General features: G+C 44.4%; 1 protein-coding gene across 5 annotated transcripts in view; it reads right to left on the reverse strand.

Moving 5' to 3' along the window:
• The window catches only part of MYRIP (myosin VIIA and Rab interacting protein), a 333,617-nt gene that overhangs the window by 167,545 nt on the left and 146,926 nt on the right, over positions 1 to 19,146 (reverse strand). For 3 of the 5 annotated variants that reach the window (XM_057431591.1, XM_057431593.1, XM_057431588.1), the window contains exons 4-9: positions 18,603 to 18,739; positions 16,836 to 16,919; positions 16,250 to 16,347; positions 15,760 to 15,840; positions 14,042 to 14,191; positions 1,706 to 1,883 (exon numbers count right to left, since the gene is read on the reverse strand). In XM_057431591.1, the coding sequence (XP_057287574.1) occupies positions 1,706 to 1,883; positions 14,042 to 14,191; positions 15,760 to 15,840; positions 16,250 to 16,347; positions 16,836 to 16,919; positions 18,603 to 18,739 (728 nt within the window). The remainder of the gene's footprint in view (positions 1 to 1,705; positions 1,884 to 14,041; positions 14,192 to 15,759; positions 15,841 to 16,249; positions 16,348 to 16,835; positions 16,920 to 18,602; positions 18,740 to 19,146) is intronic. The other 2 variants (XM_057431592.1, XM_057431590.1) reach the window with 1 other exon arrangement.

The following is a 19,146-nucleotide window of genomic DNA, read 5'->3' on the forward strand; positions in this document are numbered from 1 at the left end:
TGCTGCATAGGTGAGATCATTTTTACACATACTAGCACGATCGACTATTTACTATAAGCTCAATGGGCACCACAATTTCATCACAAATGTGGTTCTTAGATGAAAGAAGCAGAACAAATCCTCTGAATAGAGCACCTGAAAGCAAACTGGGTCAATTTGTCATTCTGTCATGGTTAAGCAATTGTTAAGTGCTAAATTGCTCAACAGTTCAATTCAATGGGCTTGAAGTGGGTCCTTAGATTTAAGCACCCAATTAAACTGCTCTACTGAAAATAGGCCTTCCACTAAAACACCCAGGAAAATACCACTTCTGAATGAGCAGTTCACAAAATAATGCATACTTAGTTAAGTCAGGTTTTAGTACTACTTTACAACTACTTCAGAATTACAACTACTTTCTTTTGTTGAGGGAGGAGGGGTATTGACACTGTTTAATTTGCAGTCTCCCAGGTTATCAACTGGCATTACAGATAAACGAATTGAATTGAACTGAATTGAATTGAATTGATGGGCAGCCCTCATCCCTGCTCCCCACTATACCTACACACATATTGTGGCTGCTTCTGCTTGCCAGTGCCTAGTGTGCCAGCTGCAGGAGCAACAGCACTAGTAAACTCACGCTACAAAAGAGAAGTTTTCTGCTTCTTTAGCTCCATGAAGCAATTTGCTACAAGGATCAGATGGGCTCTACAGCTGTTGCAAGCTGGAACAGCAGGAACAAGCAGACTGCATCATGGGAGGACAACAGCAGCAGATAGGATAGCTCTGCTGTTCCCCATCACCTGGGGGCAGGGGCTGCTGCAGTGAGCAGCCTTCCCCTTGTGCTGCTGTGTAGGTGAAAACTAAACAGCTCTTCTGTGCAGTCCCTGCCTGGTGTTACACTCTTGTGGCCTCATGAACACTACAACCAGAACATAAGAGGTGGTGGCAATGGGACTCCCCGCAAGAGCAGGAACCACCTTCTTCACTGACAGACTGTACTTAGGTCATTTTGAAGCAAGCAGGGAATTGCATTCTATCCCAGGGTGCTGATTCAGGAATGGGGCTGATTTAGGAAGCTGCTTACCAGCCATGATCCATATTCACATCCATAACTAATGCAGAGATCCAGGGAAGCTGCTGGTCTGTGAAGCTTCTACTCCTACAGCTTCCTCAAACCTGTGTGGAAGCAGCAGTCAGTAGCGCTGCACAGAACACTGCATTGGTGAATTCATTGGGACTGAAAATAAAGGTGAAAGGGGGAATCCTAAATGTGAGTTATTTCACCGTTTGGTTCACCATGTAACCTCATGAACAGTTAACTTGCGCAGCAGAAGGGATCTCATGGGCAGCTGCAGACTCCTTCAACTGGAGGACAGATAACCGAGTGACAAAGAAGGGCTGCTGGGCTCTTGTGTCTTAGAAGCTCTGAAATTCACCCAAATGAGATGCCTGATGTTTCCTAACAGTCCAAAATAAACTCCCCAAAGGCCCAGCTTTTGAATCTGTTCTTGGAGGAAAAGAAAGAAAAAGGTAAAGATAAGCAGTGACACAGTCAAATGAAACCAGGACATTCAAGCATCACCGCATAGACATTTCTATATGTAACCCCCCTAACAGAGATCAGCAGGAATCCCCTGGAGAAGGTCCTTAGTTTAAGTCGTATTTATTCTGTATGTGAGCAAGAACCAAAGAAAAGAATCTTATTCGTACTAGAAATATTTACTTGTTTCATTTAGCCTGTCCACACTCTTCCAGCTGGGTAACGCAGAGAGCTTGTGCTCCTTCTGCTTCCTCAAGTGGCCTTTTGGCTGCCTCCAAAGAGCCTCAGTCACAGACGATGCAGGGTCGAGTCCTTTACTGGGCATATCTTCACTAGCCAGGGAGAACGCAGACTGAGACCTCTGTGGGGATAAAAGTCAAAAAGCATAATATAAAGAGACAAATAATAACGCATCAAACTCTTTAGCAGATTGAGTATTCAGTTACGCATGGAAGGGGGCATCTGCTGGCACGCATAGATGGAATTTAATGTGTTCAAAAGAATTGTTTCAGCACTAGATTGCTTATTTACGTGCATTTGTGATGCGATGCAAGGAGGCAGGAAACTGTTTATACCACCACGGACCAGATGGAAAGAAATAATTAAGGTGAAGGTGTTAGGAATGGGCTTGGTGAGGACTGGTATCTAACTGTTTTGACTCAAGCTAGCCAGAAAGAGATCCCATGGTGGTGAGACATGATGATCTATTGTTGGCTCAACAGCCCATCTGCTGTAACAATCTGCAGAAGTTAAAAATGAAAAGATAAAGCAAACAAACAGCCTGTTCCCCAGAAACAGATTATTTTAACGCAGAATCCTTTTGTTTGCTAGGACATACGGATCACACAGTACGCTGGGCATATCTATTATCCCTAGGAGGGTGACATTTCAAGTCCAAGTGAGGTAAATTACTGGTGTGGTTGTTAATGAGCCCTGACTAATACCGAAGGAAAGATGCTTTCCTTTGGATCTACATAAATAGCTGTGACTGAGGCACCTGGGTCTGTTACAGAAGTCACATTAAATCCTGACCAGCTTTAAGAAGCTTTTTCCCCATAAATCCCCCATAAAACCTCAGTCTTGGCCTTCATAACAAAGTTGGTAAAAGGCTGCCTGTATGGGCCAGAGTTTCATTAAGAAATATGCTTTCAAGTGACTCAGCTTCCTTCTGCAGGCCAAGTTGGCACTCTCAAATCTGATCCTCAAATTATGTGTTATAAATTATTAACTAAACCTGTTAATGTCAAAAGGGCCGGTCTTTGCCTGCAGCAGAGCCCTGCCTTGCACCGGTGCAGATGAGGAAAAGGATAACTTCAGCTACTTCTTTGAAGTCCATTCCATTCCTGGGGCAGCACAAGCATTGCTGGGAGTCCCACTGGCTTGAAAGCAGCACCTACACCACCTTACTGGCCGCCCTTCCATCTGAAATGCTCCTGTGTGGGACCATGTGCTATGCCAGAAGATTTAATTAACTTCAGATCTTCCTGCCTCCTTGGCTCAGCAGTGTAATTTCATAGCAGATTCAGTAATGAGAAGCGCAATTAAGCACTGGCGTTTAGTTTGGCTTTTGAACCCTGCAGGAAAGCCAGAATTATTGCCCTAGAATCAAATGTTTCTGTAACTACAATGAGATTACGTGGTTAATCCTCCCCTGTGCAAAGACACAGGTCCTAAAGTGATGCATTGGAGTCTTTCCTTTCAAATTCAGTGACACAAACTGCTGACAGTAAGCTCATAGTACTGTATGATTTTATCATAGGGTACCTTTTAGATGAGTCGCTTATACAAACCAACTACATTCCAGTGTGTATTTAGGTTGTTTCGAACCTCCAAATAGATCTTCACCTGATCAAGACCATCCGAATCCTCCTTAACCCTCTAAAAGGGTTAATAATTTAATACAAACAGGTACATAAATTGTTTTGCTATAGGAAGTTGTGCATTAACTTTGATTTATATATATATAAAACAGGATATATGGACAACATAAGCAATCCCACCACAAATTTGGAGCCCGAACTATGACACCTTTCACTTCATTGTAAGCCAGGATTCCTGAACTTCTCGTCCTTCCAATAAATTTGGTCCAGTTCACGTCTGCCATACCCTCTGATATCTTTGTATGCAAGCTGGTATGTACTGAAAGCAGCAAGTTGTTAGAGGTGTCACCATTTTCACAGTACCAGGACTATTCCCTCAGGGCACATTCTTTTCCCACTTATATGGCAAACACACAGAGGTAGGAGATGCTGAAGAACCCAGAAGAAGGGATATCCGCTAGTACCTATTTTCCCTTATTACTTAAAGAACTGAATCATAAGAAGAAGAAAAAACCCCAGGAAAACCTTAAGTAGTTTGTATAATAAAAACCTGGGCTCAGAGAATGAAAAGAACATGTTTTTTCTTATGTAAAATCTGTAGATTTGACAACTTTCCTGGGGTTCTGTTTAAATGGCAGCTTCTTGCTTGCCTACTCACTGCTTCCTAAACATCACAGGAAAGGCTGCAGCACAGGGATGCAGTGTCTGCACTTAGCTCCCGGCTCACCTGAGAGAGCAGGTTAGCCCTGGCAACACAGTACTTGGCATGGCCTACAAAACCCATGGAAGGAGCTCAGCGACCCATGCTTCCACAGGAATGCTGCTCCCAGCACTGCCTGAGCAATCTGAAGCTAGTTCAGGTGCATCTACACCACAGGATTTGGGTGGTAAAACACTGGCACAGGTTGCCCAGAGAGGCGGTGGATGAACCATCCCTGGAGACATCCCAGGCCAGGCTGGATGTGGTTCTGGGCAACCTGATCTGGTTGAAGATGTCCCTGTTCATTGCAGGGGGTTGGAACTGGATGAGCTTTGAAGGTCCCTTCCAACCCAAACCCATTTTATGCTTCTATGACTCAGAAGGACTAGAAGATACACAACAGCTTGAAGGGTTTAAAAAGGAGAAGATGAGCATGAAGGGCCTGATGGACAAACAGCAGTGAAAACCAAGGAAGCACAGAAAAGAAAGTAGAGCCAGTCCATGTGCTATAGCAGCTTAGGATCCCCAATAAGCTTATCCAAACAAGCTGATCTAAACCAAGCTGAAACTTTTAGGTCAGGTCAGAGGAAAACGGCTCTCCACAGTTTCTATCAACTCAGTGGAGAGCAGGGAACTGGTATTTGGCACTGCTAATTCTTGGGAAAATCCCTCCAAATGCAGTGAGGAGAAAAGATTTTGGTACCTCCAAAGCTTGGCTTGAGCCCATCTTCAACAACTGTCTACATGTTAAGTGGATTTCTGATGAGATCTATCTTGGACTGCTCTCTTAGAAGTACCACCACTTCTCACTGGATATGGTTCAATGTCAGAAGGCTCAAGGAGAGAAAAGTAATGCCAAGCTAAAATAGCTTGGCTGCACCCCTGCATTCAGCTCCTGATGAAGGGTGAAATGATGCTCCTGGAAGAGGCTGTTTAAGCAGCACTCATCACTACTGCTTTTGTAGTTCTCTGTGGCTCTTGTATCAGGAGGGATTTAAATGCTCAAGAAGTGACAGCGTTCTAATAAGCACAAATTAAAAAGAATCAATGAAAGTAGAAGATTAGGTTATTTCTTGGTCTGAAAGTCAGTTTTAGATAGGGACAGCAGGGCAGACAGAACCGTGCTTTACACAGACAGGTATGGGTGGAAAGAAAGTGTAAGAATTCACCCTTGAGAGCAGTTCAAATGACTGGTAACAGCGATAATGGTACAAACCAGGCATGTCAATAGCCAAGCCCAGTGTACAAACAGGACAGAGGCATATCCTGCCATGAGAACAGCTCAGTCGACATTAGCAGAAACCGGCCATTTCTTTCAGAGCACAAAAGCAAATGTTTGCCCACAAGTTCACCTCCAAGCAGTTACCAGCCTGACTGATGACCCTCTCTGAAAAGCAAATGACTTGGGTACTTCCCTTTGCTGCTTTTGCAATTAAGAGCAAACTAGAGAGTTAGTTATTTGGTGTGAGGTTAAACTGCAAAAGCTCTAATCTGGGTTAGATTAGAGTCAGCTCAGCTGGCACCACTAACTCGACAGCCCTTCAGCTACAGCATGGGCTTCAGCAGAGGCTACAAACCCGTGCACCCGCCTGGCTGTGCTGCTGACTTCACTGCAGCACTTACCTTTGGCAGGCAGCACAAGCTCCATCCCTTGGCAGTGTTCAAGGCCAGGCTCTACAGAGCCTTGGGCAGCATGGTCTGGTGGGAGGTGTCCCTGCCCATGGCAAGGGGTTGGAAATGGATGATTTTAAGGTCCTTTCCAACCTAAACCACTCTGGGATTCTATGATTTGTGCCTCCCTTGCACAAAGAGATACCAGCCTATCTGTAAATCCATAGGGAATACTTTCCCCTTGTGGATATTTGCATAAGAAACAAAACACTGAACGTAAGGGAACAGGATTGAGAAGCCTGCTTGTGGGCTGGTGCTCCACGGTGTTTCCCTGTGTGCAGATGTGTGGATGCAGAGAAGTCCTGAAGGAAAGGCTAGCTACCTCAATCAGTTCTTGGATCAGTTTGCATCGCAACAAGGGATCTTTACTGCCCAAATGGTGCAGCCATGGCCCTGAATCTTTACCCCTTGCCTGCAGACTTGGATAGCAACAAGATCTCAGCGCAGAAGAACTAACACAGTCTATTTTCCAGAAGCATCCCAATCATAGAGCAGCCTAAATATGATTTTCAAAAGAAGGCAGCAATGGGGGAGCTTTGGTCCTGATTTATAAGACACGAAAGCTTAAGAAGACCCAACCCTGCCAGGTACAGACACAGGCACCTTTTTTAACCAGAAACTCTGGTTCCTCAACAGAAGAAACCCAGAAACCCTGCCAGCCTGGCGCTATTCTGGGTGTATTTACTTGTGCTTAGTTACAAAGCCGCCCCGTATGTTTGCAGTCAGACGCTGACTGCTGCTCTGCAATGAGTGAGGACATCAGCAGGCGGCACTGCAGCCCAACATGCCATGGGTACGGTCACTGCACGCCGGATGGCTGAGCAGCAGCCTGCAAAATACAGCTACGGTATTGACAGGCACCCTCAAACGCTTGTGTGGGGTGAGTTCCCCACCGAATCCTGCCTGCTGGCATCTGCTGCGAGATGTTGGTGTCTAAAGAAATACAAGGCACATTATTATTCTCTTTTCCTCATCCCTCTTCAGGGGATTTCTGCTGCATGAATGGATGAACTCAGCCTTCATCTTGTACTGGGCCAGCACTAGAAGAAATCGTTTTTTGCATAGGATCATAGAACAGTTAGGGCTGGAAAGGACATTAAAGCTCATCCAGTTCCAACCTTCCTGCCATGGGCAGGGACACCTCACACTAAACCATGTCACACAAGGCTCTGTCCAACCTGGTCTTGAACACCACCAGGGATGGAGCATTCACAACCTCCCTGGGCAACCCATTCCAGTGCCTCACCACCCTCACAGGAAAGAACTTCTTCCTTTTATCCAATCTAAACTTCCCCTGTTTCAGTCTGAACCCATCACCCCTTGTCCTGTCACTACAGTCCCTGATGAAGAGTCCCTCTCCAGCATCCTTGTAGCCCCCTTCAGACACTGGAAGCTGCTCTGAGGTCTCCACGCAGCTTCTCTTCTCCAGGCTGAACAGCCCCAACTTCCTCAGCCTATCTTCATACAGGAGGTGCTCCAGCCCCTGATCATCCTCGTGGCCCTTCTCTGGACTTTTCCAACAGTTCCATGTCCTTTTTATGTTGAGGACACCAGAACTGCACACAATACTCCAGGTGAGATCTCACGAGAGCAGAGTAGAGGGGCAGGATCACCTCCCTTGACCTGCTAGTCACGCTCCTTTTGATGGAACCCAGGACATACAGCCCTGTTTCATTGCTGGCTGGCAAAGACAAGAAAAAGACTGGGGTTTCTGAAGCTTAAAGACTGAAGGAGTAGATAAAATGTAATCACATGCACTCTCTCCTATTGCTCAATAAATGCTCCATCTTCTGTGTACAAAAACATACAAGCTCCTGCTTCTGAACACTGAATAAAGAAAACCCAAATGAGGAACCAAAAGCAAGAACAACTTTTTACAAAACACACTTGTGAATATTAAGTCTAACACTGATAATCTATGGATTCTTTACCCTGAGTAACTCTCTCACATGTATGCATATTGTTTAGAGAGACAAGATACAGATTTTGCTCTACATCCTCCCTCAGAAGGTGAAGGAGGATGGGGAATTCCTCTTTCTTCTAAAGAGAAGCCCGAGGATATTCTGGATCCAACCTGTTTTTCTCCTCCTTTCCCTCCTATTTCATCCTATTTTTTCAGTCTGGTTTAACCAGCAAAACTGTAGTTCATCCTGCCCTTGTTTAGAGTAGATTTGCTCCTAGGGAAGCAGCCTACAACTGACAGCAGAACACAGATGAGTTGATGCAACCTTATCCATCCCCTCTTCTCACCCACAAATTCTATAGCCATGCTAGCAGTGCAGCAGAAACGCTCTGTGAAGGCAAGTAACACACAGACAGAACCAACACGTCCCACCCACCTGAGCAAATACAGTCGCAATCCCTAAGCATCACCACCAAGTGCATCCTTTGGTAAGTAAACTCCCACACCAGGAAGAGACAACATGAGCCTGGGAATGGTGCCACTCTGCCACAGCTTATTTATCCCTGGAAGTGATTTTTGCTCTGCTCAAATGTATGCAGTCCAGACATTTAGCAGTGTGAGCGAAATACCAAGGGTTTCAAGCATCTGTTCCTTAGTTAATCCTTTATGTTAACAGCCCCATGGCTTCTGAAAAAGGGCAAGACCAGGCAGATGAATAGGAGATTTTCACACTCAGCTGAAAGAAAACTCCCTTCTTCAGGCCCTGACCTAAACCCTGGTTAGAATATCCCAGCCATCAGGGCAAATCCTTGAACAGCAGGCTGGGAGAAAGCAGAGAGGACTGCTCCCTCTCCTGTGAAAGCCTTAGAGCATCCCTCCTTCCAGTGTCTGCACAAGCTGGCTGCTTGTTCACTACTGACACAGACATAGCCTGGCTGCACTGGATGCTTTGCCATCCTTCTACTGGCCTCTCAGACAGCTGATCCCCCTAAAAGCATTGGTCCTTTAAAAGGAGCACAAAACTAATGCTCAGCTCATCAGCAGGACTAACTGCGCAGCTGCGTAACAACACGTAGAGCCACATCTGGCTGTGCATGTTACTTTGGTTCAGTTTGGATTAGCTGACCTTGAGGATCCAGAGATGGGCTGCAACAAAGAGAGGCAGGAGGTTATTCCCCAGCAAACCCATTGCTGCTGAGGACACAAGCAGCTCTACACATCACCACATAGAAGTATAATGCATAGCGTCTGAGGGACTTCCCTCCTTCCCCCACATAATTAGCAGGGCCCACATGTGATAATGCTATTGCTTTGGTTGCAATAATAAGGGAGATTTAAATATTGGTTCCAGAATATAAGCATCCATTTATGGCACTTATGGGGCTAACCATTTAGGAAAGTGTTAGGAGCATGAAATAGCATAGTTCAATCAATGTAATGTATTTATGTGAACGAGTGTGTAGAAGTTTGTGGTAAATCAGTTACTGGGTGCTTAGGAGTAGAGGACGCATGTACCAATGCGACTGTAATCTAAGTAGTACCTTTACAAGGTACCCTTATTCCTTTAGCTGTTAATGTTCCTCTCATGTTCCCCCATGGCCAATTCTTTTTCCCTCCTCCCTAACCTGGAATATTCCATTACATCTCTTGAAAAAACCCCACCAAACCCCAAACGCGGGAGGTGCATCCCAGTTGCGTAACACCTTCCATGTGAAGATCCCGAGAGCTCAGTCAGCATCCAGTTATGACAGCATTACCATACTATTTACATATGAGACAGCTGAGCAACTGCAAAGGCCAGATCCCTGGGTCTGCTGTAGGACATTATGATTCTAAGTCACTACTAGAGCACCCCACCTGTATAAAGGGGAATGGAAGGAGGGGAGCTGGCATTTTGGTCTCCAGTCTAACTGTAGCCTCACACACAAACTCACTTCTTGGTTGTTTTTTATAAGGCAATGCTCTTTCTGAACATGATTATTCCTTTTTCTCACTGATTTCTAGGTTGTTCAGTGCCCTGCACAGCCTTTCATGTCCTGTGCTGACCCTCATTTACAAGCTGTGCTCAGCAGAGCACTCACCCAGCAGAATCACTGTATCACCTACTCAGACGCCTACTTGACAGAGGAAGCCTGAAGTGTTCTGTGTTTATTTGCTTCTTGCTGTGATAACATGCACCCTGGTTTCATCTAAAAAGAAAGCAAGAAAGTCAGATTTGTCAGGCAGCCCAGCTCTGAGCATCACAGGGTTGAAGTCAGACCTTCAAGCTTTGTGATACCCAACAGTATGTTACAATAGCATCTTTAAAGTGAAATAAACCAAACCAAAGTGGGAAGAACAACTCATGATCTAAACTATTTGGAAAAGAACATTACAGAATGGCCGCCCTTCTCTGTCCTCTCTTCTGCTCCCTTTCATGTCTTAAAACCTATCTTGGTTTGCTGGCAGTAAGTGCAACACAGCTGAATTTAGGCCTGCATGGGCTTGATCATATACCCAGCATCCAAAACTGTCTTCTTGGATGTCTGTCAAGTGCATGAATAGTATTATGAAACAAAAAAAAACAGTAATCTTCTGCTAGAGATACATCTCAACCAAACTCACACTACACAAGCAAGTCCAAAAGCATAATGCTGTCACTCATCTTGCACTCATTATTTGGCCACCTGAAGCCTTGAAGTGTGGCATTAATTGCACAGTGAGAGCTGGGAAAGCACTTGTATCCTTCTGGAAGGAGGAAAAGCAGCCCCATTACTATGGACAGGGCTGTCTTGACCTGAAATCCAGATTACTTTTGCAGTGAGAGTACAATGTTACACCTGCAAAGTCAGCAGATGACAGTAAGATTTGTAACCTGGAAAGTGCTTAGAGATAGTTTGATCTTCTCATGATGAACATTAATACAAAATGACCCATCATTTCTAAACCACCAAGTGCTTTTCCATTCAAAGTGGACTGCTCTTTCCCATTCTGTGCAGAGAAGGTAGGGCTGCAGTTGGCTTCTTCTGGAAGGAAACAAGACACTAAACTACCCATCAGGATCCAGCTGACGGGCTTCATGCCTGCCTCATTGCAAGTAGGTCCCAGCAATGGACTTTGTGACAACCTTCTGATCCCAGCTCACGGATAAAAGCTAAAAGCTCCATCTTCCCTATGACATGACACATTATTAATGAGACATATTTCTGATAGAGGGTTGTTGACAGGGAAGAAGTGATGTTGGCACAACTTCCTACAGTGTTGTGCCTCCCTCATGTGAAATAGCCCTGCCACTGTCTTGTAGGGCAGGATTCCTCCTCAAAAAGGTTTCAGACAAACCTACAAAGGTACAGAGAACCTGCAGAGCCCCAGGGGTTTCCAAGGCAGCGCTGGACCTCAGGCATGCGGAGCCCTCCTTCTCTTCAGAACAAATCAAAGGAAAACAGAAAGAACAAATAACCCACTGTCAATGCACTGTGGATCTTATAATGAGCTTAACCAGTAAATTTCTGCTTCCTCTGAGGTGCACCATAATGTGTATTTAATGAAATCCTCCTTTTCCCTATATCCCTAGCTGGTTTATGTACTATAAATTATGATGAGCTGCTGTTTAGATATGCAATCTTTCAGCTGTAATACAAAGATCACTAATTCAGCACTTAGAACACACCAGGATGCCTGCATTCCATCAATGTTTGTACAGGATACAATATGCCAAGCAGTTGTTTGCTCTCACTGGCAGTGATCTACGGGGGTAAACGGATTGAGAGAGCAGAGAAGCATCCTCCCATTGCTCTAAGCTCCTCCTATCCCAACTTTGTACAGCCTTTGCTTATTGCTAATGAGGAACAGAAGGTGCCATCCATCTCTTTTTGTGGGATAGGGAAATAAAAAATTCAGCCTTGTATCACTATTTTTAGTATGGGCAAAGGGATCTCAAAGAAATCTAAGAGGGGAAGGAAAGGAAAAGAGAGTATCTATAGTTACTACCACACCACAGCACTGCAGTTAAACAATCAGTAATACATTGTGTGTGTGTGCTCCTTAATATGAAGACCAATAGATTCTGCTCCAGTCAAGCAGGTCTCAGGCTGCTGGTCCCCTGGCACTGTGCTGCCCTCAGCTTACACAGCCCAAGTTCCCTGCATGCAGCATTTCCTGCATGCTACAAAGAGGCAGTTTTAACTTATTTAACGATGATTTCAAAGCAAGTGATTTTGGTTGGGCAGGGAGGTAACGCAGGGCGAAGCTTCTGGCTGATATGGATGAGCTGCACATAGAGATTAAAAGAAAAATTGCCTGGCAGGTATAACCACACAGCTATAGCTGGGATTATTACAGCTCCCACTGTAACCAAATGCAATGTGGTAACGAACATGGGATTCTAAAGGCCAGTGTTAAAGCATGCAACTGCCATGAGTAACTGTATGTTGCTAGCTTTACTATACTAGAGAAACCACACGTTATCTCCTACACATAAGACAGATAAATTTCCACTTCCAAACGATGAAATCCTACCTGCCTTAAGATCTACTATCCTTACCTCCCCTTCCTCTGTACGTCTGTCTTTCTCTTCATCATGTTTCTTGTTCCCTTTCATTTAAACTACCCTGCTTCTTCTTGCTGCAAGTACTAATCTACTTGCCAGGTGTCGTGGCAAATGGTCAAATTCATTCTTGTTTCTTAACGCACCACGGGATGACAATTGAACCAAACAGTGACAAATGTGGTGACAGACCAATAAAGAGCTAGGAAAATCCTTACAAAGCACTGTACAACACTGAAACTTGTTACTTCAGAACAGAATTTAGAAATCATAGAATGGTTTGGGTTGAAGGGACCTTAAAGCTCATCCAGTTCCAACCCCCTGCCACGGGCAGGGACACCTTCCACTAGACCATCAACCCCATCCAACCTGGCCTTGAACACTGGCAGGGATGGAGCATTTACCACTTCTTTGGGCAACCTGTTCAAGTGTGTTGAGTTGGAGCTTATCTCTCCAAATGCAGAAGAACAACAGGCTTCTAGTGTAATAACTGAGGATCTGAGCACAGTGCTCCCCCAGGTCCTGTCCTTACACTGCAGAAAGAAAACTCGGCTGAGTCACACAGCAAATGAACTCTCCCTCTTCTGAGTCTTATTCCACAAGTAAATTGCCTAGGAGCTACAGAGCAAAGCACTTAACCATGCTCACCCTGACTTGTTAACAAGGACCAACTTGGTTAACAGCAGCAACTTAAAGGCATTACTCCTTCCATCTGGAAACAGGTGGGGACAAGAATGTGAGACTGTATCTCAGCCATTCTGGCCCCCAGTCTTAGATTCTGGCATCAATCTATTTTCACTGCAGTCTATGCTAGCAAACTTAGCTGGAAGCTAAAGCACACATTCAGCTCTGGTGGTTCTGCTCAGTGGGAGAGAAGTGGTTACTGGGAGCAGCAGCTTAAACCACTGTATCAAAATGCACTGGAACTCATCTGTGACTGCTCTCCCTCTCCTACTATGAAGCGGCTTATCCAAGCCTATAGCTTGTTCTTCTTAAAATGTTCCTAATGCAACTTGTCAGACTTTCTTCAGCTTTATAGCAGGAGCTAAAGGCATTGTGCTGAGAAGTTAAGTGAAAGAAAGAGGAAACACTCTTCAGTGTAAGACATAAATAGTGCTCTACAGTTGGTTTTACTTTTTGTTGCTGATGGTTGTTTTCTTTAAGATGGCAAAGGAGAAAAAGAAACATTACAGAAATCTAATACTGCACAAAAGAAAATATAGCACTTAGCAAAAATCCAGATAAAAGCTAAGTGAGCATAAAAACTGTTTGAAGGAAGAAACACCAAGGCATTGAGTGCTGTTAGCATTCAAATCAAGCAGTGAGATTGCTCGTATCACAAACATAGCCCTCCCCAACACACTCGCCAATACAACACAAAGTCTGTGCTGATCTTCCACGGCCAATTACATGCTAGGAAAGAATGCAACTGAACCACAATTTGTCTGGACACGGGTTTAATGCTCGTTCTCTGCAAGAACAAGGATGCTGAGGATGTCAGAGAGGGGCTCTTCATCACGGACTGTAGGGACAGGACAAGGGGTGATGGGTTCAGACTGAAACAGGGGAAGTTCAGGTTAGATCTAAGGCAGAAGTTCTTCCCTGTGAGGGTGCTGAGGCGCTGGCACAGGGTGCCCAGAGAAGCTGTGGCTGCCCCATCCCTGGCAGTGTTCAAGGCCAGGTTGGACACAGGGGCCTGGAGCAACCTGGTCTGGTGTGAGGTGCCCCTGCCCATGGCAGGGGGTTTGGAACTGGATGATCTCAAGGTCCTTTCCAACCCAAACCATTCTATGAGTCTCTGATTCAAACTATCTAAGCATCATTGCAGGCAGTAAGTGCACTTAGCCATGAGTTTAATCTTGCAGTCTTGTGCCGCAGAAAGCATCAATACATCACTCACCCATAACGTGTAGGACCCCCTGCGGCTCCCTGGAAAAGTCAGCATGCTCTGATCCGAGACAGCAACCGACGCCAGGCCACTGCTCCTGGATGGTGGCCATTCAAAGTCAGCTTCAGCCTGCTCAGTTTTGCTTTTCTGCTTCTTTATAATCTGTAAAGTAGGGGGCAAGGGAGAAAAGAAAAGGGTGTTTGGGAAATACTCTGAGCCGTACGGAGAAAAAACCATCAATGCCGTCTCACGGCAAACTGCCTAAGAGCATTTGAGTTTCCCTTTGCTTTTACTCCAGTTCATGCAAAGATGATTCTGGCACTTTGCATGCATTCCTTCTTATCTGAAGCCATACTGCTTGTCAGCACATAAGCACTGACACAATAAACCATGATCGATGCCTGCAGAAACATCAGAGGTGAATTAGACGAAGGTGGAAACCTGTTCCTACAGTAACACTTTCAGCATCTAACTGTCACATCTTTTCTCAGACAGCAATCCTTGCAAAGAAACATAAAGCACCAGATGTGAGGGGGATTTCAAAGGTTCCCATGACATCTAGATGGGATTCTGCTGAAACTGAAGAGGTCTTGGGTATCTTGGCACTATTTTTGCTTCTGAAAATCTACATTGCCTTAAGAGAGAGAGATCGCACAAGCTGCCTGTCTCCCTACACTGACAGAGCACATCCTGCCACACTTCACTTCTGCAACTTTACTGACTCCAGTCTAAAATACCCACAGAATATTGCTCTGTGGCACAGAATATCTTGTTAGGCAGCTTTTGACTAAAGCGGTAGCAATTCTAGCTTGGCTGAGATAGGCTCTGGACTATCAAAGACTTGATAAGCAGAATTAAGCTTCTAATATCCCTATTAAAAAGAAAGCAGATCATTTCCCATTGAGCTGCTGCTGCTCTTCTGGTTTTACTTTAAAGCCTAATAAACAAGAAATTCATCTTCTGATATGGGATCCATCCATTGTTAAATGCCACATCCCATAAGCAGATGTGGCAATTAGCTTAGTTTGCATGGAGGGAGACCAACAGAGTGGTTACTTTACTGACCACGGGAGCTCAGGGGCACCTTCTTCATACTTGTCCCTCCTTGCTCCAAACTGTCCAGCCAAACTCAAGGGATATTTGTTCCCACTAGCCCCCATTTCTGTGCTGCATCAGTGTCAACTGCAAGCTTCACAGGGAGAAGAATGAGCTTTCCAGAGAAAGCCACACAAACAGACACAGGGTTCTGTGATTGTTTGGGTGTCTCTCCCAGCATCATTACCAGAGCTCTGTTTTCATGATCAATGTTTTCTTTGCAAGTGTTGCAGATGCAGAGCTCAGTAGATGGTATGGTCAGGAGCCATACTCCCCTACATTGGAAAACTTCATGCCTCTTGGGAATTGAAGTAATTCAATTCCTTCTTGGGAACTGAAGTAAAATTCCACGGAGCAGGAGCCTGCTCTTGCAAGAAAAGATATCCGAGGTCTGAGGAAGTGGTACCTCTCAGCTCTGAGGGTGTAGGCCAACATCTTAGGCACTGGATTAAGCTTTTTTCTGTCTGATGTAGCTGATTAAGCCTATACTGTGATGGCTGAAGTTGCAACTTGTCATTTACTCCCCTCTCTACACTGCTGTCATCCTTTTTGCTGTTCGCAGAGTTAAAGCTCACCAGACTAAAGGATTGTGCTTTGGCTATTAAACAAGCTAGGGAAGAAACTGCATGCCATACCTTCTGCACGATGGTTGTGGCCAGCTCTTCTATGAGGTCCTCCTTGTGTTCCTGCAAGTAACAAGCCTCATTCTGCTTGTCCTGCATGAAAACGGTTATCTGTTGTGGCTAAAATCACAGAAAAACAGCCTTTCCACAGAAATGGTACAGACCAGGAAATGGGTAAAATGCCCTTACTGGCATGGTGAAAGAAATGACAGGTTCTTACACCGCATGCCACCTTTGAACTGCAACATGCATCTTGGGTACAAGGCCATGAAACTCACACCCAGCTCTTTAGATATGGCATGAGATAATCACCGCTTCTTCATGTTTTCTTTTGTATCCAGTTGTTTTTGTACCACTACCCAAATTAAGAGAAACATAATTGTTCTATTTTAATTACTACATTTCATATTTGGTAAATGCCCCTGCCCGTGGCAGGGGGGTTGGAACTAGATGATCTTAAAGTCCTTTCCAACCCTAACTATTCTATGATTCTAAATGTTACCAGGCTGTCACTGTAGGTCTCTGCCTTCGAAATAGCTTCTTCCACTGCTTCCTCTGCAACACGCAAGGCCACAGCAAGGGTATCCATCATGCTGTGTCCTAGGTGAAGAATCAGATAAAAACACCATGTTCTTTACACAGCCACATTTTGCATGATGAGCTCCAGAATTCAGACTCATATTCTGGAGAGACATTCAAATCTGAGGTTGTTCATGACAAAGTTCATTTCCTCAATCCATAATTCTGCACAGGAAAACAAACACCGGAAGGCAGAGAAATCGGTCTCAATCTCTACGTTACTTCTGAGATGTAAATATGAAATACAAAAAACCCATGGGATTTTTATGTTCCTTCTTTTAGAACCCAGCAAAACGGTTCAGAGGGAATCACAGGAAGAAAATCTCTAAACTTCCTATGAACACCAACAGAACAGATGAAAATGCATGAGCACACGAAAGGAAACAGGAGAGAAGTAACAAAACCTGAACGCTGAGAAAATCAAACTAGCATTGGTTGTAATACCCCAGTGTGTTACACAAAGGCTTTTTAGTATTGTGGTGAATGCTGGAGTTGACTAAGCAGCATACCTTCTGTCTGTCGGTAGAATGTAGAGTCACTGCCACAAATGCTTCCTTCATTTTCAAAGCTGCCTTCAAGAAACCCTCCTTCTGCTCCAAAAGAAGACAGACTGTGAATTACTATAAGAAATACCCTTGAACAGCTGAGGCATTAGGATTAGAAAATAGAGTTAGAATAGAATTAGGCCAGAATATTCACTCAGGATACGGTGGCACTGCACACAAAGAGGGATAGGCAGAAATTCCTCCAACTTCTTGGATAAACCATGACTGCAGCAGCTTTTGTACAGGCTATGACTGCTTTTATATGGAAGACCTCTCCTTTTGGACGGAGAAAACTACTTGTACAGTGAAAAAGAGAGGAAGAAGCTACCAGGTATAAAGTACAGCAGAAGTTAAGTACAGGGAATTTGCCTTTAATATGACATTTGGGGTTGAAATAGATTCTACATTTTAAAGGGCAACGCTGTATAAATAAGCCAATCCCTAGACACATATGCTAGTATTTATCTTCAAAGGGAACAAAAGGTTTACCTAACCCTCACACGGAGAGGAGAAGCAAGTTAGCAATGACATTTAGACTCAAAGACCTGCCTTAGAAAGGTCTTGCAGAGAGTTCACATGCCACTGCAACTCATCACTGCATTGCTCACACTTCCATTCCAGGACAAACTCAGTGACACTGCAGCTTAAGTACAGGCAACACATGATATTAACGTTCTGAAGGATCCATCCTCACAGCTTTTAATTCCATGTGCCACAAGTGCCCTCACTGGCACGGGTTTCCTTGCCTTTTGGACATACTTGGTCTCAACTGTTAAGGAATCCTCCCTAGAAATAAGGATTTGATACAGAGAAAGCTAAGACTAACAAATCAGAACTGAATGCATGGGTTGTTTCCTCCTAGAAGCCAAACTCCACTTGTTTTAGCCCATTTCATATCTCCAATTACTTTTATGGGCAAGACATTGTAACAGCAGAGTTAAGGGAGAGCCGTGTCTCTTCATCTAAAAGGGTGACACCGATACTTCATCAGCATCTTTGACCCCTTGACAAACATCAGTACAATAATAAGATGTGGCCAGTTTCAGACTCTTAAGCATGCAAAACTCTGAGGACAATCTGAAGTTTTGGTCAACTTGGATACTGAATGTATCCCATTTAACCAAATCCCGCTTCAAATGTGCTCTAAGGCCAAATGCTGGATGCAAAATTACTTTCTCATTCACAGACTACTCAGAACTGTGATAAATTTTGGAACAAGGGCTAGCATATAAACTGCAATTTACTTCACAGACTGAAGATAACAGTTCTTCCGTATCAGTGGCATAATTATGATTAAACATCCTTTGAATTCAGAAATAGATCTCCAGACACTTCACCTCTTTTTTCTCTTCACTGAGGTACTTGATTTAAAGAAAAACCCTTAAAAAGATCTCTTTTGAATTTCTCTCAGATTTTGCACTGTCTCAGCTTGTGTGTTAAAGTAGACAAGCTGAGGGGGAACGGCTTTAAACTGACAAAGGGTGATTGAGATGAGCTCTTAGGCACAAGTTCTTCCCTGTGAGGGTGCTGAGGCGCTGGCACAGGGTGCCCAGAGAAGCTGTGGCTGCCCCATCCCTGGCAGTGTTCAAGGCCAGGTTGGATACAGCAGCTTGGAGCAACCTGTGTGAGGTGTCCCTGCCCGTGGCAGGAGATTGGAACTGGATGAGCTTTAAGGTCCCTTCCAACCCAAACCAGTCTGGGATTCTATGATTCTATAGCAAGAAATCTTACCTATTACATCAGGACAGCCTCCGCTCTCCAGTCTATGCTTCTTGTATAAGTTCTTCAGGACTTTGGCACTTCCAAAACACTTGAAGCGGCTTTTGACATTATTGTAGTACCAATCCAGAGACTGGGTCCTTAGGAGCCTAAACCAGAAAAATAAAGGACATATCTGGAATGATTCTATAACAAATAAACAGCAACAGTCACCGTCCTTCTATGTTAAAAGGGATCTTTTAGGCCTCAAAGCATAAGCATATACATTTTTGAATACTTCTTTACTATTTATACTTTTCAGGCATCTGTTATACTGAGGCAAGAGGAAAAAAGAGGTCAATCATGAGCAAATATCTGATTTGTGTTACTCACGGTTTTATTTGGTTTGGCTGCTATCAGAAGAGGCGCTCTCCCCTTTTACGCTATAATGCCAATACTACAGCCTGGAACAACACCAACACCAACCACCACCAAGCCTTGGAACAGCACAGGGAGGTTTTAGAACCAGCCTTTATCTACCCCGATTTACACATAATGTCAGAACATTAACCCATGA

The sequence above is a fragment of the Pezoporus wallicus genome, unplaced genomic scaffold, assembly GCF_028554395.1.
Source record: "Pezoporus wallicus isolate ANWC-B61680 ecotype Strahan unplaced genomic scaffold, APGP_CSIRO_Pwel_v1 scaffold_11491, whole genome shotgun sequence".
NCBI lineage: Eukaryota > Metazoa > Chordata > Aves > Psittaciformes > Psittacidae > Pezoporus > Pezoporus wallicus.